General features: G+C 46.1%; 1 protein-coding gene across 1 annotated transcript in view; it reads left to right on the top strand.

Annotated features, from left to right (window-relative positions):
• The first annotated feature begins 294 nt into the window (after positions 1 to 294).
• The window catches only part of CACNB4 (calcium voltage-gated channel auxiliary subunit beta 4), a 200,026-nt gene continuing 175,778 nt past the window's right edge, over positions 295 to 24,542 (top strand). The window contains exons 1-2 of the mRNA XM_075317210.1: positions 295 to 659; positions 2,265 to 2,348. Coding sequence (XP_075173325.1) covers positions 630 to 659; positions 2,265 to 2,348 — 114 coding nt within the window. The 5' untranslated portion in view covers positions 295 to 629. The remainder of the gene's footprint in view (positions 660 to 2,264; positions 2,349 to 24,542) is intronic.

Genomic DNA, 24,542 nt, shown 5'->3' with positions numbered 1-24,542 from the left:
TGGCAATGCCTTTTTCAAAGCAACTGCTAGTAGTTTCTAAAATAGTCCACCATGCTCCCAGAGCTCTGGAGTGTTCATTAAAAATCATCAATAGAGCAATGTAAATAGCACCAAGATAAGAAGGTTGTTGAAGTCTAACAATCCCTCCCTCCAAAAAAACCCAAAGGAAAACATCTCCTCTGGGTTATCACAGGTTAATTCACATCTCCTCGGTTAAGGCAGGTCTTGGAAAAATCAGCAGCCTATCACAGTCTTGTGTTAAATCTACATTTCAAGACTGCCAGTCCAGCTCACTCTTCCTGGAAGACCTTGAGAGGTAGGTCATAGCTGGCTAGAACCTATAATTCTGCCAATCTGAAGAAGAAGGGTGAATATCTATGACTGGATGGACGGTGGACTTGCTTGTGTGCTGAATAGCCTTTTGCTGAAGCATCAGCGATACAGCAAGGGTTAGCATTCATTTCCCTGCTCTCGGATGCTGGACTTGGAACTGTGGTGCTGACTATGCCAGCTATGTCGAAGAAGAAATGATGATGAGGTTGACTGTGGAGAGCTAGTAGGACCTCGTCCAAGACTACTGATGAGCGTATTTTCCTTCACCTCTGCTGTGAGGACATGTTCTTGTAGTCATGTCTAGGAATTCCTACGCAAAAAATGAGGTATTGCATGCTTTAATCTTCCAGGTACAACTAGCATCAATCTAAGGATGACCCCTTGTCAAGTTGACCCCCTTGATCTATAGCGTAGGAAGAGAGCCAGATGTAAGCAATGCCAGGGGGTGGTTTATGTAGGATGACCATGTGCTTCTCTAGTGTGGCTATTGGATAAGTATTGGGAATAATATGTCTTGTCACAGAAGGTCTACAGAACTCTCGGAGGTCTTCCATTTTTTCGAATATCCTAAAGTGTGGTTATAGGATATGTGTTCATTAGGAAATAGTATGTCACCAAAAGTCTGCCAGACTTCTTGGAGGTTTTCTTAGGTATCAAATGTTTTTCTGTAATGTGGCTATAGGATACAGTATGTCATGTCAAAGAGGGTCTACTAGAGCTGTCTGAGATCTTCCAAGGATTTGAATGTTTTGTAGAGTGGCGATAGGTTAAATACTTGTTAAGAGATACTAAGATACTGTGTCGTGTGGCAGAAGGTCTACAAGAGTCCTCAGAGGTCTTCCTAGTTTTTGAATATTCTTCTGTAATGTGGCTATAGGATATGTATTTGTTAGGAGATAGTATGTCATGTCAAAGAGGGTCTACTAGATCTAGCTGAGATCTTCCAAGTTTTCAAATGTTTTGTACAGTGGCGATAGGTTAAATACTTGTTAGTAGATACTAAGATACTGTGTCGTGTAGCAGAAGGTCTACAAGAGTCCTCGGAGGTCTTCCTAGTTTTTGAATATTCTTCTGTAATGTGGCTATAGGATATGTATTTGTTAGAAGATAGTATGTCATGTCAAAGAGGGTTTACTAGATCTAGCTGAAATCTTCCAAGTTTTCAAATGTTTTGTACAGTGGCGATAGTATCTACTAACAAGTATTTAACCTAAGATACTGTGTCGTGTAGCAGAAGGTCTACAAGAGTCCTCAGAGGTCTTCCTAGTTTTCAAATATTGTTCTGTAGTGTGGTTATAGGATAAATATTCCTAAGGAAATAATGTGTATTGTCTAAGAAGGTCTACTAGGTCTCTTGGAAGTCTTCCCAGTTTTCGAATGTTCTTCTGTTGTGTGGTTATAGCATAAATATTAGTTGGTATGTCTTGTCATAAAAGGTCTTCCTAATTTTCGAATGTTCTTAAATAGTGTGGTTCATTAGGTTATAATGTGTATTGTCACAGAAGGTCTACAAGGTCACTTGGATGTCTTCCCAGTTTTCAAATATTCTTCTGTTGTGTGGTTATAGCATAAATCTTCGTTAAGAAATACTATGTAATGTCAGGTCTACTAGATCTCTCCAAGGTCTTCCAAGTTTTCAAATGTTCTTTTGAAGAGTGACTATAGGATAAATATATGTTAGAAAATCATGTCACGGAAGGTCTACATCTCTCCAAGGTCTTCATAGTCTTCTAATGTTCTTCTGTAGTGTGGCTGTAGCATTAGTAGCAGATAGTATGTCATGCCATTGGAGCTTTTCTTAGTTTTTGAATGATCTTGGGTCTAATTAGTTGGAAATTTTAGTGTCTCCGAAATCCCGATGCAGGTCATGTAGCTAGAGATGTTGTTCCAGCCTTCATTGTACTTAGGGAATTTCCCCTTTTGTTGTTGAGGTGTCAAGAGGGACCGCTTCTAGAAGAAGTAGGCTGAAGAGGTCGGATGGAAGTACCACCTCTACAAGCTTCATCCTAAGACAGGTAGGAGAATAATAACTTTATTTTTAGTATTCATTGAGAAATACTGTATGTGCCTCTGTATTTTGGAGCTTTAGCATGAGCTCCAGTGGGGTTAGTTTTCAGTTTTGTACTTGTTTGTCTCTTTCCTCTCCTTTTATATGATCCTTGGGTTTGCCAATATTGGACACCCTGTAAACAGGTTCTTACCACCCAATATAAAGGATGAAGCCATCCTGGTCTGGGCCCTCCCCCCCCCCCCCACCAAGTACTTACATTATTCACATTCCTCTTTGTATTAATCTGACCAAGTTGGCAGTGAAAACGCTATTTAGTTATTACTGTTCCGTCAAACTGTCCAGTAAGTATGTGGTCAGCAGGATCTAGAGCTAGTATATTGTTGAGAAGGAGCGTCGGGCAGATTGATATATTGTTTTGTACACATAGCTTTTAATTTAAAAGAGTAATCCAGCTCCGCAGACTTCCACGTCCGACGTGAGCGAGGTTGGTGCTGTCGTGTTTATAGATTACAGTTAGACATGTGCTTGATACATGCCGCTTGTGCATGATAGCCGGATACTTCATCGGAGACCGATTACCCTTTTAAGTGACATACACAGAAAACATAGGTACTGTAGATAAGTGAGGATCAAGCTGGAGTAGAGAGTAAGGATGTTGGGTGACCGAGTGACCAAAGGAACCTTCTTATATCCTTCAAGATGGCTGACTTATGGTTGCAACGATAGCCGGTTACTTCTTCGGAGCCTGATTACCGCTTTAAGTGACATACACAGAAAAGAGAGGTATTGTAGATAAGTGAGGATCAAACTGGAGTAGAGAGTAAGGATGTTGGGTGACCAAAGGAACCTTCTTATAACCTTCAAGATGACTGACTTAGGTTGCAACCCTTTCCAGTTACGGAAGAGCTTCTCTGTTGGAAAAATTGCAGGTGTAACAAGTGAGCTATTGTGCAGAATTGGGCTCTGTCCTCATCATCTTTAATGAAAATATTCAACGTTATTGTGCCAAAAAGATACCGGCTGGTTAGCCAAACTTCGCAATGGGCTACCATTCTCCTGACGGGAGCTGAAACATTCAGTACTTTTTTTCCATGTATAGAAAAATGTATTTGACGGCTTTTCTACACCGCGTTCCAAATTATTATGCAAATTGGATTGAAGTATTATAAAGACTTAATTATTTGTTTTTCATATACATGTTTTCAATAGTATTGTGTCAGGGCTCTTTGGATCGCTGAAATCAATCTCAAAGACATATGATAATTAGTTTGCCATCTGAGCCCAATAAGGGTGCATACACACGATCAGTGTTTTGGATGCAGCGTTTTTTTCACTGCTTCCAAAATGCTGCATTGTACAGTGCAAGCACAGTGGATGGGATTTATAGAAAGCCTATGCCCACTGTGCTTGTTTTCCCGCAGCATAAACTGCTCTATGGTGCTGCTCTCCGAGCCACAGCATGTCAATTTATTCTGCGGAGCCGCAAGTGTTCTTGCAGGGAGAATATAGAGAGAAAGTTTGCAGCTTTCCAAACCATATTGGTGGGCACGGACAACTGCGGTCTCCTGCGGACAGCACCCGCAACCCCGCATGAGATGACACGCTGCATCCAGCATGCAACTTGTCCTCATCATGTGTACATATCCTTAAAGGAAAGCTACTTAAAAGGGTTGTTGCACCTTTTTATGAAGGCCACGTTTCAAACAACATGGGAAAAGAAGGGATCTCTTGTGCCAAAACACGTCAAATAGTGCAAGGTATGAAAACATTAAATATTTCATGAAAACATCTGTGATCATCATACTCTGAAGACATTTGTGGTTGATACACAACACAGACAGGTTTGTGCAGATAAAGGCATAATGAGGAAGGTTTCTGCCAGACAAATTAATGGGATTAAGAAAACAACTGTTAAAATACCATTACAAAGCTGCAAACTGGTATCTGAAGCTGCTGGTGCTTCTGGAGTCCCACAAAACTTAAGGTGTAGGATACTCCAGAGGCTGCATGTGTATATAAACCTACTTTTCGGCCGAAACTGTTGCAGTGGGCCCAGACATACATGAAGACTAATTTTAAAACAATATTCTTTACTGATGAGTTTTGTGCAACCCTTGATGGTCCAGATGGATGGATGGTTAATAGATGTCCACCATGACCCAACAAGACTGTGATGTCAGCAAGGAGGTTATGTTTTGGGTCGGAATCGTGGGGAGGGCTGGTAGCCCCTTTAGGAAAATGAACTTGGTATAGTATATAGAGTTACTGACTGACCATTTTCTTCCATGGTACAAAAAGAAAAAAAACATGCCATCTGTAGCAAAATCATCTTCATGCTGACAATGAATCATCTTCATGCTGGAGAAAAAAACCTCTAAGGGTATGTGCCCACGTTCAGGACTCCCTGCGTTCTGGACGCAGCGGGTCCTGACCTGCGGGGCTGCGAGTCTCCTCCGCAGGAGAACGCAACTGCTCGTACACACGATCATGTTTCGGTGCGCTGCGGTCTCTTGAATGTGTTCTCCCTACGGAGGACGCATGTGATTCCACAGCAAACAACTGACATGCTGTGGTCTGGAAACACGCACCGCAGGTCAGTGTTTGCTGTGGAAAAAACAAGCACAGTGGGCACGGAAATTCTAGAAATCCTGTCCACTATGCTTGTTCTGTACAACGCAGCGTTTTGGACGCAACTGAAGCACGCTGCGTCCAAAACGCAGCAAGCATTGATTGTGGGCACGCACCCTTAGGGGTACTTTGCACACTACGATATCGCAGGTGCGATGTTGGTGGGGTCAAATCGAAAGTGACGCACATCCGGCGTCCCTGTCGATATCTTAGTGTGTAAATCCTTTATGATACGATTAACGATCGCAAAAGTGTCGTAATCGTATCATCGGTGTAGGGTCTGACATTTCTATAATGTAGCTGCAGCGATTTTACGATGTTGTTCCTCGTTCCCCTGCGGCAGCACACATCGCTGTGTATGAAGCCGCAGGAGCGAGGAACATCTACCTGCGTCACCGCGGCTCACGCCGGCTATGCGGAAGGACGGAGGTGGTCGGATGTTTACGTCCCGCTCATCTCCGCCCCTCCGCTTCTATTGTCCGCCTGCTGTGTGACGTGGCTGTGACGCCGCACGACCCGCCCCCTTAGTAAGGAGACTGTTCGCCGGCCAGAGCGACGTCGCACGGCAGGTGAGTGCATGTGAAGCTGCCATAGCGATAATGTTCGCTACGGCAGCAATCACAAGATATCGCTGCTGTGACGGGGGCGGGGACTATCGCGCTCGGCATCGCAAGCATCTGCTTGCAATGTCGCAGTGTGCAAAGTACCCCTTAGTCATGGGCTACTATGGGCAAAAAAGGAGAGAAACTCCCGATGTCACCAAAAGCCTCCTCTGACCTCAACCCTATTGAGAACCTTTGGAGTATTCCCCAAGCAAAAAATCTATGAGGGCAGGAGGCAGATGACATCAAAGCTTTAGGGGACGACTCTGACATCCTGCAAAGAAATTCAAGGAGAAACTATCATAAAACTCACAAGTTCAAAGGATGTAAGAACTGTGAAGGTGACATCAAAGAAGGGTCATATGTGAAGATGTAACTTGGCTTGCTAAGAGGTGTGTAAGTGGAAAAGCTTTTGATTTCAGGAAATGTGATCTCTTAATGCTGTAAAGTCGCCAAACGATTATTTTCAGTTTTTTACAACTTATAAAATGTGCATTTGGAATTTGGAACATTGCATTTTGAGTTTAATTTTGGAGAGAAAAAAAAAATGTATTGAGATTTTTTTTGTCAATAAAATGTGATTGAAGCGATGTGTCCACGGTGCGTTTTTTTGCGTTTTTCCTTGCTTGTTTTAATCAATAAAAGCAAGGAAAAAGCATCCTAGCAAAGTCTGAGAATCCTGACTGCTGTGCACACTCTGCTTCTTTTTTCCTTGCAGTTTTTTTTCTTTTTTTGCTGCTTTTTTCACAAATTGACTTCAATGCAGTCAGTGGAAAACGCAGGAAAAAAACACTTGTGTAATGCCCACGTTGCTTTTTATGTGCTTTTTTGACGTTACTGGGTTTCCTCAACTCACGGTCTTTACTGTGGGACCTTGCTGCAGGGAACTCCGGTGACGTCACAAGGTGAATCGAGTTCATGCCGACGGATCACCAGGGTTTCCTGTAGATGCGCCGGCATGATCTCTGTTAACCTTGTGATCTCACCGGGGTTCCCTGCACCTGGGCAACATAGCCAGTGTCAGCAGACATTTAGTCATCTCGCGGTCTTGACTGTGGGACCTTGCTGCAGGGAACTCCGGTGACGTCACAAGGTGAATCGAGTTCATGCCGGCAGGTCACCGAGGTTTCCTGTAGATGCGCCAGCATAAACTCTGTTCACCTTGTGATCTCACCGGGGTTCCCTGCACCTGGGCAACATAGCCAGTGTCAGCAGACATTTAGTCATCTCGCGGTCTTTACCGCAGGACTTTGCTGCAGGGAAGTCCAGTGAAGTTGGTGCCCTGGTCTGTGAGGTGATCTGTACCTCAGTAACCCGGGGTCATCATGGTAATGACCCAGGGTTACCATGGCAGCGATCAGATCCCTGTGATCGCATTACAGGGACCCAATCACCAGGGCGAGGTAAGCAATTCCTCTCCCTGCCTCCTGAGTCCTGCGATTGCATAAATCGCAGCATTCGGGAGTTAAACTGCCAGGAGCGGCGCGAGCACCGCTCCGAGCAGAGAGCTGGGTCCCAGCTGTAAGATCAGCTGCTGAGCCGACGATGATCGCGGGGGTACAGCGCCTGAACCCCCGAGATCGCCTTGATTAAAAAGCGCACACAAAAAAAACATGGAAAAAAGCATGCAAATGCGCAATAAATAAAAAACACATGTTTTTTTTCAGCTGCTTTTTTCCTGCCAAAACATGCGTTATGTGCAAATTTTCTGCACATAAAAATGCAATGTGGCCTTATACTCAACGATTAATAATTTTAACATTATACCGACTCCTTTACATCTTAGGAAAATCAGAGAACAATAGAATTCCAGAATAATTGGGTGTATGTAGAGGCATCATGCAGAAAACAAAAGTGTGTGTCCATTTTTTTTTTCCCATTGAGGTCGAAAGCAATCTATGCAGAGCCTAGAACAGAACCGAGCCCCTGTACAGGGGTATTGTGCTGACGTCGAGGTATCTGGCGACTAATATTGTGAGTTTTGCTTCCTGTGCGTTTGTTGAACTTGTATTTTTATTTGCTCTTTATTAAGAAAATCCTTGCACTTTGTTCAGAGCCATTCCGCAGCATAAATCAGACGACCTGCTGCCGATATGAGCTCGGGCTGTAATGACAGCGTGGTAATTAGTGCAGGGCATTTACATAGTGTATATAGTCTCAGGAGTATGGCAATAATTTATACAGCAGAGGTGGCATTGACTTACTTTCTGAGAGATGAAAAACGAGTCTGTCTTTGGAAAGTTCCGTGCGTCTTGTACTTTCAGACATCTTGGTCTCATTTGATACATCATGTGATAGACAATTAAGGCGTGTTGTCTTACCCACGGCCACTCTGTGTCTCCTTTTTGTCTAACTTGCGATCTCTTGCCTGTTTTCAAGTGTAAGGCCTATGACACACGGCATGAAAATCGGAGCGAGTGGAATGCGACAAAACATCACATTCCACTCGGACCAATATTAGCCTATGTCCCAGGACCCATGAGCGATTATTTTCTCACCCCTAATCGGACCGAGAAAACAATCGCAGCATGCTGTGACAGTAATGCGATCCTTGTTTCTCTCGCACCCATTCAAGTCTATGGGGCGAGAGAAAAATCGCACTGCACTCGTAATACACCGGTGTTCCGCGGAGTGCAGGGCGAGAATCGCAATAGCCGGCTACGGAGGAGAGAGGGAGATAAATCCCTCCCTCCCCTCCGCAGTGCCGGCCTGCCTCCCCCAGAGCTGTGGTCCGATCGCATGATCGGACCTCAGTCGCAGTGACACTCGCATGACACTCTGCTCATGGTGTGCTACCAGCGTGAGTCGAGTGCCATGCGAGGATCACAGTAGATCCCCGTGTGGCACCGGGGAGCAGAGACATCGAGACGGGCTACAGGAAGAGGGGAGGGTCTTCATCTTTTGCCGCTCCACTCCTCTGACGCAGATAGCGAAGTGTGATCACAGAACACCTCTCCTCCAGAGTCCAGTGGTGGCAGATTTACATAACTTTATCCAACGCTCGGCATTGTGCTTGGTGATGTACGGCTCGGCATTGTGCTTGATGAAGTAAGGCTCAGCATTGTGCTTGGTGATGTATGGCTCAGCATTGTGTTTAGTGATGTACGGCTCAGTATTGTACTTGTTGATGTACAGCTCAGCATTGTGCTTGCTGATGTGTGGCTCAGCATTGTGCTTGGTTATGTACAGCTCTGCATTGTGCTTGGTGATGTGTGGCTCAGTATTGTACTTGGTGATATACAGCTCAGCATTGTGCTTGGTGATGTTCAGCTCAGCATTGTGCTTGGTGATGTACAGCTCAGCATTGTGCTTGGTGATGTATGGCTCGGCATTGTGCTTGGTGATGTACGGCTGGGTATTGTGCTTGGTGATGTACAGCTCAGCATTGTGCTTGGTGATGTACGGCTCAGCATTGTGCTTGGTGATGTACGGCTCGGCATTGTGCTTGGTGATGTACGGCTCGGCATTGTGCTTGGTGATGTACGGCTCAGCATTGTGCCTGGAGATGTACGGCTCGGCATTGTGCTTGGTGATGTACGGCTCGGCATTGTGCTTGGTGATGTACGGCTCAGCATTGTGCTTGGTGATGTACGGCTCGGCATTGTGCTTGGTGATGTACGGCTCGGCATTGTGCTTGGTGATGTACGGCTCGGCATTGTGCTTGGTGATGTACGGCTCGGCATTGTGCTTGGTGATGTACGGCTCGGCATTGTGCCTGGTGATGTACGGCTCGGCATTGTGCCTGGTGATGTACGGCTCGGCATTGTGCCTGGAGATATACGGCTTGGCATTGTGACTGGAGATATACGGCTCAGCATTGTGCTTGGTGATGTACGGCTCGGCATTGTGCCTGGAGATATACGGCTTGGCATTGTGACTGGAGATATACGGCTCAGCATTGTTCCTGGTAGTATATGGCTCAGCATTGTGCTTGGTGATGTACGTCTGCAACTGCTGAGCTGTGAAGCTCCCGGCGGGTGCAGTGTTTGTGCTGATGTTAGACTCTGCAGTTATAGGGTCAACAGAGCGGTGGTGACTCTTCTGCCCTCTGCTCCTCAGCACACGGCCCCCCGCTCTATAACGTTACATGGTCTACACTTCTTCGGGGCCGAGTTTCTGCAGTTCCTTCCACTTCTCAATAATATCACTCACAGGTGATGGGGGAAGATTCAGGAGGAAGAAACATCATGAACGGACTTGTTACTTGTGGCTCCTATTACAGGACGCACTGGTATCGGTGAGCTCCGGACCACCAGCCGCTCTGTCACATATTAGAAAAGGCAGATAGCATGGTGGGAGGCCGAAAGGTATACACTGGGGGCGAGCGACCATATGTTGCATATACACCAAGGCCTAGGGACCGGATATTATATATCAGGGGGCACGGGACGGATGTTATACACTGTTGGGGAGGGGATGGATGTTATACATCGGAGGGGGGGGGGGGCAGGGACTGGATTTGGTATACTGGAGAAGGGGCCGTATGTTGTACACTGTGTGTGTGTGGGGGTTGTTATATATCAAGGCTGGGGTCAGATGTTATACACCGGGGGACATCAGGAGGGTGCACAAACTTTGGAAAAACATATCTGTCCTAAGAAATGTCTTTTTCTGCCACCAGTTGTTAATTGTCTCTCTACATTTCTGAGGTTTCCAGGATAAGAATATAGATTTACTTTTATTTTTTTCCAGAAACCTCTCCACTCCGGTGTATGAGCTGCCTTTATTTGAAGGCTGCAGTACCAGGCATAGCCTATAGATAGGAGTGGCGCTGTTCTTGTTTATTTTTAATGGACATTTTTTCAAATCCTGAAAACCCCTTTTTTTTGCCTTGTAAGATGTCACCGTAACTGATCCCCATCCTCCCCATATTTCCGCCTTGCTGCATTGCACTCCCCCCCCCCCCCCAATGTTGATGAATGTATTGCATCGGAGCCTTCGCACGGTTCGCTGACCGGTTGTGGATGGTCTTCATTTCATATTGCAGCTCCGGAGCTTTGGGATTGATTCTGAGTAGAAGATGGCACCATGGGGGATACTATGACCTTGTTATGTTCTTGTGAACTTCCTCCAAGATAATAATAAAAAAAAAAATGGAAACCGCATTATGGATGACCTAGGACGTTCACATACTGGGTGTAAGAAAATGGCATTTAAACTTTTTGAAAAGTTTGTTTGTTTAGACTTTAATAGTACAATATTAGTATTGATGTTATATCTTACATGCACCAGGAGGATCAGGATGAACATTAACAGGAAACGTCTGCACTGGGATAAATGTTGAGTCGTCTTAAAGAGCTCTTTATAAAAATCGCTTACACAGGCTCCTTATTTTCTGACCTTAGTCGTGGCGCTTGTGCGGTGCGAGCGATCACTAACTAGTCACATGGAACCTGAGAAATATAATTCTGTCAGGTACGAAAACCGCAGCGGCGGTGGATTGATTAAATAACCTGTAGAGTGTTTTTGCCCAAGGACATATACAACAAATACACGAGCGAGCGCGCTGTCACTTATCCTCCATGATGTCACAATCCATATTTATAGAATATGGGGGGGGGGGATGTGAAAATTTATTGCACGCAGTGGTCAGAGCGACAATTAGGGGACGTTCAGATTTTCTTCTTATTTTGCCTCCATGGATTATTTTGAGGAACCATTAAGGCCAGTCTGAGCAATCATTGGAGGTGGACGCTATCACTGTGTTTAATAATGTCCATGATATAACGCCATTTTTATGTTCAAGCTGATTGTATTAAATTCTCCAGTACTCTCACACTTAATCTCACTTGATAACTTTTTTTTTAAATTATGTTGTTTTACCTCCGTAAAATTGGCCCAAGTTGCTGCGATACTCGGTGTCTCCTTCCTGTGCTACTTGCTGTCCACTGCCTGTTGTTGTGCTTCATTAAATTAGAGTGGGTCTTTGTCCCTCTACAGGACGTGAGGGCAAGTCTTTGTCCCTCTACTGGAAGTGGGGGTGGTCTTTGTCACTCTACAGGAAGTGGGAGTGGTCTTTGTCACTCTACAGGAAGTGGGGGTGGTCTTTGTCCCTCTACGGAAAGTGGGGGTGGGTTTTTGTCCCATTACAGGAAGTAGGGATGGGTCTTTGTCCCTCTACAGGAAGTGGGGGTGAGTCTTTGTCCCTCTACAGGAAGTCGGGGTGAGTCTTTGTCCCTCTACAGGAAGTAGGGATGGGTCTTTGTCCCTCTACAGGAAGTGAGGGCATGTCTTGGTCTCTCTGCAGAAAGTGGGGGTGGCTATTTGTCCTTCTACAGGAAGTGATGGTGGTTCTTTTTCTCTATACAGGAATTGGAGGTGGGTCTTTGCCCCTCTAAGGAAAGACCCTTCCATTGCAGAAAATGAGGGAGAGTCTTTATTCCTCTGCAGGAAGTGGGGGGTGGGTCTTTTTCCCTCTACAGGAAGCGGGGTGGGTCTTTTTCTCTCTTCAGGAAGTGGGGATGGGTCTTTGCCCCTCTACAGGGTGTGGGGATGGGTCTTTGTCCCTCTACAGGATATGAGGATGGGTCTTTGTCCTTTTACAGGATGTGGAGGTGGCTCTTTGTCCCTCTACCAGAAGTGACAGTGCGTCTTTGTCCCTCTACAGGAAGTGGGGGTTGGTCTTTGTCCCTCTACAGGAAGTGGGGGTGGGTTTTTGTCCCATTACAGGAAGTAGGGCTGGGTCCTTGTCCCATTACAGCAAGTAGAGCTGGGTCTTTGTCCCTCTACAGGAACTAGAGACGGTTCTCTGGCCTTTTACAGGATGTGGGTCTTTGTCTCTTTTACAGGTTGTGGAGGTGGATCTTTGTCCCGTTGTTATAGAGAGTGGGAACAAATTTATGTCCCACTACAGGAAGTGGGGGCAGGTCTTTGTTCCTCTACAGAATGTGGGGGCAGGTCTTTGTTCCTCTACAGAATGTGGAGACAGGTCTTTGTTCCTCTACAGAATGTGGGGGCAGGTCTTTGGTCCTCTACAGAATGTGGGGGCAGGTCTTTGTTCCTCTACAGAATGTGGGGGCAGGTCTTTGTTCCTCTACAGAATGTGGGGGCAGGTCTTTGTTTCTCTACAGAATGTGGGGGCAGGTCTTTGTTCCTCTACAGAATGTGGGGGCAGGTCTTTGTTCCTCTACAGAATGTGGGGGCAGGTCTTTGTTCCTCTACAAAATGTGGGGGCAGGTCTTTGTCCCTTTATGGTAAGTAGGGATGAGTTTTTGTTCCTCTACAGGAAGTGGGGACGAATCTTTATCCCGCTACAGGAAGTGGGGATGGGTCTTTGTCCCTTTATTGCTTTGAGAAGTCGGGATAGGTTTTAAGCTGGTGTCACACACAGCGACAACGACGTCGCTGCTACGTCACCATTTTCTGTGACGTTGCAGCGACGTCCCGTCGCTGTCGCTGTGTGTGACATCCAGCAACGACCTGGCCCCTGCTGTGAGGTCGCCGGTTGTTGCTGAATGTCCAGCTTCATTTTTTGGTCGTCACTCTCACACTGTGACACACACATCGCTGTGTGTGACAGCGAGAGAGCGACGAAATGAAGCAAGCAGGGAGCAGGAGCCGGCATCTGGCAGCTGCGGTAAGCTGTAACCAGCGTAAACATCGGGTAACCAAGGGAACACCTTTCCCTGGTTACCCGATATTTACCTTCGTTACCAGCCTCCGCCCTTGCTGCCAGTGCCGGCTCCTGCTCTGTGCACATGTAGCTGCAGTATGCATCGGGTAATTAACCCGATGTATACTGTAGCAAGGAGAGCAAGGAGCCAGCGCTAAGCAGTGCGCGCGGCTCCCTGCTCTCTGCACTGTGACATGTAGCTGCAGCACACATCGGGTTAATTAACCCGATGTATACTGTACCTAGGAGAGCAAGGAGCCAGCGCTAAGCGCGGCTCCCTGCTCTCTGCACATGTAGCGACGTTATGATCGCTGCTGCGTCGCTGTGTTTGACAGCTAAGCAGCGATCATAACAGCGACTTACAAGGTCGCTGTTACGTCACCGAAAATGGTGACGTAACAGCGACGTCGTTGTCGCTGTCGCTTAGTGTGAACCCAGCTTTAGTCTTTACATATATAAAGCACTTTATCTCTCTACTCCAGTGTTCCCCAACTCCAGTCCTCAGGAGCCACCAACAGGGCATGTTTTCAGGATTTTCTTAGCAATGCACAAGTGCTGAAATCATCACCCGTGTAGGTGATTAACTTATCACCTGTGCAAAACTAAGAAATGCTGAAAACCTGCACTGTTGGTAGCTCCTGAAGACTGGAGTTGGGGAACCCTGCGCTACACAATGAGGGGGCATGTCTTTATCTCTTCAGGAAGGCAGGGCAGGGCTTTGCCTTTTGCTCCTGCTCTCCTGTTTATCAAACTACATATAGGTGTAACAGAGAGACAAGCTTTCAGTTTAACGCATTGGCGAGGAACCATGTATTAAGGAAGGAAAGGGAAGTTCCAGCACCTATAGTGCTGTTAGAATTGCAATGGAAAACAATATGACCAGTTACAGAGCATGCAAATCAGGACTATTTCTGCACATATTAGGCTGGTATATATCCAATCTAAGTAGTAGAAGTGGAGCTCTGTATCAGAAAATTGAACTCACCATTAATAAGATATATTAAAAAAAATCAGCTTAGAATTTTGGACCTACAGTATGTAGTAAAACAAAAAAAAGCTCATAAAGGTGTTTAAGGATGGGTAACGGATTATTTAATACTTTAAACACATCTGCTTCTTCCCAAAAATAGTGCCACTCTTTGGCTGTGACTGATATTGCAGTTCAGTGTCATTTATTTGAATATGATTGAGTTGCAATACAAATAAACAGCTGCACTCTGAAATGCTAATGTATACAGACATGAAATATAGGAACTTGGGAAGCATACTGCTAAGGAAATAAATATATATTTTTTTAAACTGAGTTGCTTAGCGTATAAAAAATGCTGGTTTTAAGCAAGCCCAGCAGCCAGTGTCAAGGCGTATCTTGTATGCTGGGTCCCTCCTTACTGATTTCTCTATCTGGGCTCAATAGCCTACAATTTTATGGGCGGGCAGGAACCTGCTACTAGAAAATTATAATTTTCCTTAAGCTGAGGGAAAGGCGTGTCCAGTCAGCCAGTTTCAAGGCGTATCTTGTATGCTGGGTCCCTCCTTACTGATGCCTCTATCTGGGCTCAATAGCCTACAATTTTATGGGCGGGCAGCAACCTGCTGCTTAGGAAATTTACATTTTTGTTAAGCTGATGGGAAGGAGTTCTCAGTCAGAAGGCATGATCCCATAATCCAAAATAAGAAAACTGACAAACAAGTGTGAACAGGTGCAAACTGAACATGAAATAAACTAACAAATGGAAAGCTGCACTCTGAGATGCTAAGGTATACAGACATTGAATATGGAAACTTGGACATGCATTACTGCTAAGAAAATACTTTTTTTTATTTAAAAATTGAGGATTTTAACTTATAAAAAAAAGGCCAGTTTTATGGGAGCCCAGCAGCCAGTGTCAGGGCGTATCTTGCTAGATCCTTACTATCGCTTTCTTATTTTGAGTTGCAATACCACTCACAGCCATGGTCAAAAAGTGGCGCTTTATCTGCAGTCTGATGAGCCTGAATTCATTTTCTTCTTCTTATTTCCTTGCTTCTTTACTGGGAGCATTTCTAAGAATTTGATTTGCATGAATTGCACTTGGCTACAAGATATACTAAGAAACTGCTGACTACTGTGAGAGTGAAGGAACATGACAGCTGCTCTCCGTACAGTAAGGGCCGATACATGATTTATTTTTTTTCTCTTTTTCTTTTTCTTTTTTTTTTATAGCTTGTGGTCTAATATATAATGAACTTATTTGCACCAATCTTTTCAGAATATGGTTAATGAGTTTTGAGGAATATTAAAAATGTGCTTATCTTTTTTGGCCCATTTCCTTATTGCATTTGTACTTTTTATTTCTATACTTTTTGGTGTTTTAATCCTGTTTTTGACTTGCGCAAAATACTTCTTTTAACTTGCGCCTTTCTTGAAGTCTAGTTTCTATGTGTCTTGTTGTGAAACTCTCAGTTTTGGGTATAGAAAGTTGTTTGCTGTAGACGATCCATATTTGTTAAGTGTCCCCCAATAAAATGAAGTTTGGAGGCCCCCCAGAGATCACCTGTAATCTGAGGATCGCTTTTGTAACAAGTGAGCTTTTCTCCTGCAGCACTCCCGCAGGAGAAATTTGGTATTGCATGGAACTGCTGCACCAAAGTGAGGGATGGTTTTGGTAACTACTCTTTGAAAATAAGTTTTCTAAACCAGACAATCGCTTTAAAAATCAATCCTCTTCGAGACTTTTCAAAGTGAATCTCCAAAGCTTATTGAAACATATTAGTTAGCACTGCTCAGAAATAGGAACTCTTACCTTTCCTGGTCCAATTCTCCACCTTTATGCTGCCATTAATAAATCTCAGGAGATGATGTTGGTTCACACTTTTTTGTTTTGTTTTTTTCTTTTTCCCTCCAGATCATGTTCTTTTCTATTTAAATCGCATTTCTCACATACACTGCTATATTTAGCACTTCACACTATGCATTTTCCAGACTTTCCATTGAAACACATTAAGGCTATGGAACAAAAAAAGTAAAATTTGCTAGACTGCAATGTATTACCAGTTCTAATTCTTAAAGGGGTCAAGCATGATCAGAAAAATTCTGCTTTTAGATACTGATTTTCGTGAAACAGCGCCACCCCGGTTCACAGGTTGTGTACGGTATTACAGCTCGACTACATTCACTTCAATAGTTCTGAGTTGTAATGCCAGACACAACATGTGGAGAGATGATTGTGCTTTTTCTGGGGAGAAAAAAAACAGCCATGTTTTTCTAATGAATTTCCTCATAGATGACTTTAAACTATGGTAAAGTAGCCCTGAGCCCTGAGGAGTTTTGAACGTTTAAGAGTGACCCCCAATGTTCCTCTTACATAAAGGTCACTTATTTACTACACATAATATATCATAAATACAACTTCAACAACATTATGAAGAACATTTTTGTTCTGCTTTGCGCTTCTATGGGGTATGGGTACCTTTGTATATTAAATGCATGTATTTTAGACTAAAAATATTTTTTGCAATTGAGTTTCATTAAAAATTTTGCACTGCTTTCCTTCTGTAGTCTCTATGTTGCTCTGTCTATAGCTGGCTGTAGGAGTCATCCAGAATTCCATCAGCGAGCTCATTCTGACAGTAGTTTTAAACTCTATTTTTTTATCAGTCTTTTTATGAACACCTCTGTACAAATTTATGACAACAGACTTAAGGCCCCGTTACACGCTACGATTTATCTGATGATATGTCGTCGGGGTCACAGATTCCGTGACGCACATCCGGCATCGTTAGCGACGTCGTTGCATGTGACACCTACGTGCGACTCCGAACAATCGCAAATAGGTTGAAAATCGTTGATCGTTGACACGTCGTTCAGTTTCAAAATATTGTTCATCGTTTGGAACGCAGCAGACATATTGGTACGTTTGACACCCTGCAAACGACGAACAACATCCACACGACCGCCTTGGTTAAGCAATATATCGTTGAACGATTTTGCGTAGCTTGTGAGATCATTACGTGTGACCGCTAATAAACGACCTATGTGCGATCTCGGCAAATCGTAACTACGATCTGGGCGTGTCACATTGCTAATGAGATCGTCAGATAAGTCGTAGCGTGTAAAGCGGCCTTAACTTCATCAAATTCATCATTGAGTTGAACTTTGTAGTTATAAAATCAGAGTAAGATGGAAGATATTACCATCATGTTTCCTATTATGATTTTATCTATCCATAGCTAGGAAACATGATGCATCTATTGTCCTCCAGTGGCCAGCTATTAATTATGGGCTGATATGCACCTCCCATAATTAAGGCAAAATATGTGTTATGTGCATTCCGCTGTCCTAAAAATATGCCTGCCATATTTGTGGGAGCTATGCACACGCCAATTTTATAATTTTTTACCCGGACCCAGGCTGTCTGCCAGGCCCCCTTTGAAGCTCCTCTGAAACTAGCAATTTTATGCCAACTTCCCAAGCTGAATTACTTTTGTCACCAGGGGGTCTGCTCTGATCAGGGGTTTTTTTTTTCCTTTCTATGATTAATTTTGTCACCTACCATTTGTTCCAGGATTTAGGTATGAGATTTCTATCCTGAATGTAGTGACCTCTAGATGCAGGTAAGGATGTATGGAAATATGTATGATTGGCATGTATGCATATACTATATTAATCACAGTAGGTCTTTGAGCCAGCTCACTGATAGTTTCTCAGTTAACTGTTTCATATTAATATGCATCTCTGCTGCTCAGCATACCTTGTGAAAAGTGTGTTTTGTCCTGTGCAGTATAGTATTGGAGTTTTCCTTTAAGTTCTTCCTGTACACTATAAATATACAGTTTCAGTTTTCTCCAAATCCTGACCAAGATGACATTTTCCTAATATTTAAATGTTGCTTTAAAAGTGGAGGCCAGAAGCCGCAGACAGGGAATTGATGTGGGACATTATCTCTTTTTCATCTGGCGTATAGAATTTCAATCAAAATTTGGGAACGTAACCAATTACCAGGATATTAGGCTGGGGAAGTAAGTAGGTCAGCCCTTGTCTACATCCTCCCGATATCATCCCTCATATGTCACATTAATACGAATAATTCCTTTTCCTTCAAAATTCTTGTGCCTAGCAAACGCTAGAAGAAAGGAGCATTCCGTAAAGACCTTAAAAGGTTTCTCCACCTTGGATAGAAACCTTTTATTTGTTAAAAGGGTTCCATAGCGATTTGTGTACAAATGACCAGCAATCTGTGGGGAACTTAGGTTTTTGCCTACACTGCCCCCAGAGGAGAGATGAGGTATTACATGGTTCTTTTTAAATCAAAAGTCTCTGTAATGCACTTTATATTTTGATTAAAAAAATTTTATTTATTTTTTGCTATTTAATCCAGCCCACAATAAATAATATACATAGCATGAAAGACGACATTTATGAAAGCACCCCATAACTCATCATATCCCAAATACCCCAGTGAAATAGTATCATTCCTGCATAGGCCATCAACAAATATTACAGGTAATACGGAAAGGGGAGTTGGAGGGGAAAAACAGGCCTGATGCTTTATTAAAGGACATTTATTTTATCATGTGTATGTATATATGTATATGTGTGTATATATATATATATATATATATTGTGAGGTAGCGTGGTCAGCTGCGCAGCAGAAGACACGGGATCCAGGCATTAAGGTTCACAGCACACGGTTTTAATGTCCAAACAAAAGTCCATAACAAAATACATGTGCCTCTCCAGCAGAGAGCTCAGGGAGTTCTGTTCACTCCCTCATACCCGGCACACCTGCCCTCGTTCCTGTTTCCATTTAACCCTTCCTTCAGCCTGTAGGGAAACAGCATTAACCCTAGAGTGGATTTACTTTCTATCATGGAGTGAGCACAACCGGGGTGAGACATACCGGCCGTCATAGATAACCCCGGTCACAGTCTCACATACCCCCCCCTCAGTTCAAGCGAGCGGGGTTGAACTCCCGCCATCAAACACGGGCCGCGGGACAAGGCATCGGCGTTGCCCTGCAACCTACCGGCCCGGTGTTCAACCGTAAACTGGAAGTTCTGCAGAGAAAGGAACCACCGGGTAACCCGGGCATTCCGTTCCTTGGCGGACCTCATCCAGACCAGTGGAGAGTGATCCGTCACCAAGCGAAACTGCCGTCCCAGCAGGTAATAGCGTAGGGACTCCAAGGCCCACTTGATCGCCAGGCACTCCTTCTCCACTACGCTATAATTCCGCTCGGGAGGGGTGAGCTTCCTACTTAAGAAGGTGACGGGGTGTTCCTCCCCCTGAACCACCTGAGACAGCACTGCCCCCAGGTCGACCTCTGAGGCATCAGTCTGTACTATGAACTCCTTCCGGAAATCAGGGTGTACAAGAACGGGCTGTCCGCACAGGACCCCCTTCAGGGCCCGGAAGGAGTCCTCGGCCTGCGGAGTCCAGCGCACCATGACGGACTTCTTGCCTTTGAGAAGGTCCGTCAAGGGGGCTGACAGTCCCGCAAAATCCTTTACAAACCTCCTGTAGTACCCCACGATACCCAGGAAGGCCCTAACCTGCTTCGTGGTCAGGGGTCTAGGCCACTTCTGGATCGCCTCAACCTTGTTAATTTGGGGCTTAATCACTCCTTGGCCTATCACGTAGCCCAAGTAGCGGGCTTCCGTGAGTCCCAATGCACATTTCTTGGGATTGGCTGTCAATCCGGCTGTTCGAAGCGCGTCCACCACCGCTTGTACCTGTTCCAAGTGGGTCTGCCAATCGGAGCTGTAAATAATGATGTCATCAAGGTACGCTGATGCATACGCCTGGTGGGGTTCCAGTACTAAGTCCATCAACCTCTGGAACGTGGCCGGAGCGCCATGTAACCCAAAAGGCAAGACAACATAGTGGAAGAGACCCTCCGGTGTAACAAAAGCGGTTTTCTCCTTGGCGGACTCCGTCAGTGGCACCTGCCAGTACCCCTTGGTCAGGTCGAGCGTGGTAAAATATCGCGCCTGTCCCAGCCTATCAATCAGCTCATCCACCCGTGGCATGGGGTAGAGATCGAACTTGGATATTTCGTTCAATCTCCTAAAGTCATTGCAGAACCTTAAGGAGCCATCGGGTTTTGGTATTAGGACAATCGGACTAGCCCATTCACTCTGGGATTTTTCGATGACCCCCAGGCGTAACATAGTCTTTACTTCCTCCGATATGGCTTGTCGTCGAGCCTCCGGTACCCGGTATGACTTCAGGCGTACCTTCAGGTGGGGCTCGGTGACAATGTCATGTCGTATCAGACTGGTCCTACCGGGCAGCTCGGAGAAGACATCGGGGTTCTGCTGAACCAACCGTCTGGCCTCTCGCCTCTGTTGCTTGGTGAGGGCTTCTCCAATCCTTACTTCTGGTTCGTCCTCTCCGGAGGTCGCTGGAGCCGGATGTGAACGACCCGAAGAGGAGGGAGATGGGGAAAAAACAGCCATCAGGTTTTCCCGTTCCTGCCAAGGTTTTAATAGGTTGACATGGTATATTTGTTCAGGTTTCCGCCTACCAGGCTGCAATACTTTATAGTTAACCACCCCTACTCTTTCCTTTATCTCGTAGGGGCCTTGCCACTGAGCCAGGAATTTACTCTCCGCCGTGGGGATTAATACCAACACCCGATCCCCGGGTTTAAAGGTCTGCATGGTGGCTTGTCTATTGTAGCGGCCGCTTTGCGCAGCCTGAGCCTCCTGTAAATGCTCCTTCACAATTGGCATGACTGCGCTTATGCGGTTCTGCATACCCAAAATGTGTTCAATCACACTTTTATGGGGGGTGGGCTCTTGCTCCCATGTTTCCTTTGCCAGGTCCAACAATCCCCGGGGATGTCGCCCGTATAACAATTCAAAAGGCGAAAACCCCGTGGATGCCTGTGGCACCTCTCGTATGGCAAACATCAAATAGGGAAGCATCATATCCCAGTCTTTCCCGTCTTTGGAGATCACCCTTTTGAGCATGGTTTTCAGGGTTTTATTGAAACGCTCGACTAAACCGTCCGTTTGAGGATGATACACAGACGTACGCAACTGCTTGATCTGGAGTAGCCGGCATAGCTCTTTGGTCACTTTAAACATGAATGGGGTCCCCTGATCCGTAAGGATCTCCTTGGGCAACCCCACCCGGCAGAACACCGCAAACAACTCCCGAGCTATAAGCTTTGCTGCAGTATGTCTGAGAGGTATCGCCTCGGGATACCGGGTGGCATAGTCAACGATCACTAGGATGTGTTGGTGCCCTCGAGCGGACTTTACGAGGGGCCCCACCAGATCCATCCCTATCCGTTCAAAAGGGACTTCTATAATGGGTAAAGGTACCAACGGACTGCGAAAATGGGTTAGGGGTGCGGTAAGCTGACACTCCGGGCAGGTTTCGCAGAACCGTTTTACCTCCCCAAAGACCCCGGGCCAATAGAACCTTTGCAATATTCGCTCCTGCGTTTTCTTGACCCCTAGGTGGCCACTCATCAGGTGTTTATGAGCCAAGTCGAGGACCCGCCGGCGATGCGGCTGGGGCACGACCAACTGTTCTACCCCCACGCCCCGTATTTCATCTACCCGGTAGAGTAAATCCTGCTTAAGAGCGAAATGGGGGTATCTTACCTGGGCACCAGGCAGCTGTGCCACCCCGTCAACTACTGTCACCCGACTCCGGGCATGTATTAATGAAGGGTCCTGGAGTTGGGCTGTCCCAAACGTATCCGGGGACGCCTCCAACTCCGGGATGGGCTCGACCGTCTCAGCCTCTCCTGCCAATACCTCTAGGGGCGACCTATCAGGTTCACATCCTGTCCCTATCATGGGGACCCCTACGGCAGGCATCCCGGATTCAGGATTGTAGGGCTCAGGTCCCGGACTGACCAATAACTGAGGGGACTTAGGGGGTCCCTTCCATAAAGTCCAAAAATAGGGCAGATCCCTTCCTAGGATCACGTCATAAGGAAGAGTGTTAAGAAGTCCCACCTCATGTTGCACCTGACCGCAAGGTGCTGTGATGGTGACAATCCCCGTGGGATAGTCGCGGCGGTCCCCATGTATGCAAACCACCCCCACGGTACGTCCTGTGGCCTTTACTTTAGCCCTCAAGGTGGATCGCACAAGGGTCACTAAGCTTCCGGAATCCAACAATCCTGTAACCGGACATCCATTCACCTGTATTTGGCACAAGTGGGGCTCCGTCTCTGGGGAGACCAGGTCAGCGGTACACACCACCTGAGCATACATTGAACCCCGCCGGGTAACCCCACAATCCATGGGCTCCGTGGTGAGTGGACACTGGGCTTCCATATGTCCCACCCGCTGGCACCGCCAACATCTAATGGGGACGGAAACCCCCTTGACGGGTTGTCGTTTAGGGTACAGAACCTTCCGGACCTCAGGAACGGCGGCCGCGGCCTCAGACGGGACGGTAGGGGACTCCTGCACCGTTGTCAGCGGTGGGTCCTTGGCCCTAGGCTTGGAGGGGCCGGACCGACGGGCGGTACGCAAAGTCTCAGTGTCCCGTATCAAGTCCTGCGTAGCCACATGCCGCTCTACCAAGGACACTAATTGGTCCAGGGTACTCGGGTCGCCCTGTCCTACCCACCGTTGAACGGTGACGGGTAAAGTGCGCACAAAACGATCCACTACTACCCTTTCCACCATTTGCGCCGGGCTCAGAGTGTCAGGCTGCAACCACTTTTTTACAAGATGCAACAAGTCATAGGCCTGGGAGCGTACGGGTTTGGCTTCCTCATAGAACCACTGATTTACCCGCTGAGCCCGTACATAGGTATTCACCCCCAACCGAGCCAGTATTTCGGCTTTCAGGGTCACATAGTCAATGGTGTCCTCGGTACAGAGGTCCAGGTACGCTTTTTGGGGTTCCCCCGTCAGATAGGGCGACAATACCTCAGCCCACTGGGGGGTCGGCAGCTTTTCCCGCTCGGCCACCCGCTCAAACACCGCCAGGAACGCTTCCACATCATCACCCGGGGTCATCTTTTGCAACGCTTGTCTCACCGCTTTCCTGACGCTGCCGTCGTCACCCGTTCCCGGGGTTGTTGCTGCCGGTCCGGCACGGATCGACTTGGCCAGGAGAACCATCTGTTCTTGGTGCCTTTTTTCCTGCGCTTGCAAGGCTTGCTGCTGACGTTCCAACGCCCGGAGCAGGTGTGCATTGGTCTGTTGCTGCTGTGCATTAGCCTGTTGTTGCTGTGCATTAGCCTCTTGTAGCTGTGCATTAGTCTGTTGCTGCTGCCTTAGTATGTCCTCCATGGCGTCGCCGGGTTTGGGCTGTAGTATAGCCGCTCGAATCCAGGACATGTGCTACCGGGTCACCAGGGATGGATGCTACACCTCACCGGCTGTCATGCCCGCATTCTCCACCATATGTGAGGTAGCGTGGTCAGCTGCGCAGCAGAAGACACGGGATCCAGGCATTAAGGTTCACAGCACACGGTTTTAATGTCCAAACAAAAGTCCATAACAAAATACATGTGCCTCTCCAGCAGAGAGCTCAGGGAGTTCTGTTCACTCCCTCATACCCGGCACACCTGCCCTCGTTCCTGTTTCCATTTAACCCTTCCTTCAGCCTGTAGGGAAACAGCATTAACCCTAGAGTGGATTTACTTTCTATCATGGAGTGAGCACAACCGGGGTGAGACATACCGGCCGTCATAGATAACCCCGGTCACAGTCTCACTATATATATATATATATATATATATATGTGTATGTATGTATGTATGTATGTATATATATACACACATACAGTACAGACCAACAGTTTGGACACACCTTCTCATTCAAAGAATTTTCTTTATTTTCAGGACCCTGAAAATTGTAGATTCACATTGAAGGCATCAAACATTAGAATGTGGAATGAAATACTTAAAGTGTGAAACAAGTGAAAATATGTTTTATATTCTAGGTTCTTCATAGTAGCCACCTTTTGCTTTCATTACTGGTTTGCACACTCTTGGCATTCTCTTGATGAGCTTCAAGAGGTAGTCACCGGAAATGGTCTTCCAACAGTTTTGAAGGAGTTCCCAGAGATGCTTAGCACTTGTTGGCCCTTTTGCCTTCACTCTGTGGTCCAGCTCACCCCAAACCATCTCGATTGGGTTCAGGTCTGGTGACTGTGGAGACCAGGTCATCTGGCGTAGCACCCCATCACTCTCCTTCTTAGTCAAATAGCCCTTACACAGCCTGGAAGTGTGTTTGGGGTCATTGTCCTGTTGAAAAATAAATGATGGTCCAACTAAACACAAACCGGATGGAATAGCACGCCTCTGCAAGATGCTGTGGTAGTCATGCTGGTTCAGTATGCCTTCAATTTTGTATAAGTCCCCAACAGTGTCACCAGAAAAGCCCCCCCACACCA

This window comes from Anomaloglossus baeobatrachus, chromosome 7 (assembly GCF_048569485.1).
Source record: "Anomaloglossus baeobatrachus isolate aAnoBae1 chromosome 7, aAnoBae1.hap1, whole genome shotgun sequence".
In the NCBI taxonomy this organism is placed as follows: domain Eukaryota; kingdom Metazoa; phylum Chordata; class Amphibia; order Anura; family Aromobatidae; genus Anomaloglossus; species Anomaloglossus baeobatrachus.
This window is presented reverse-complemented; position numbering and strand designations above follow the sequence as displayed.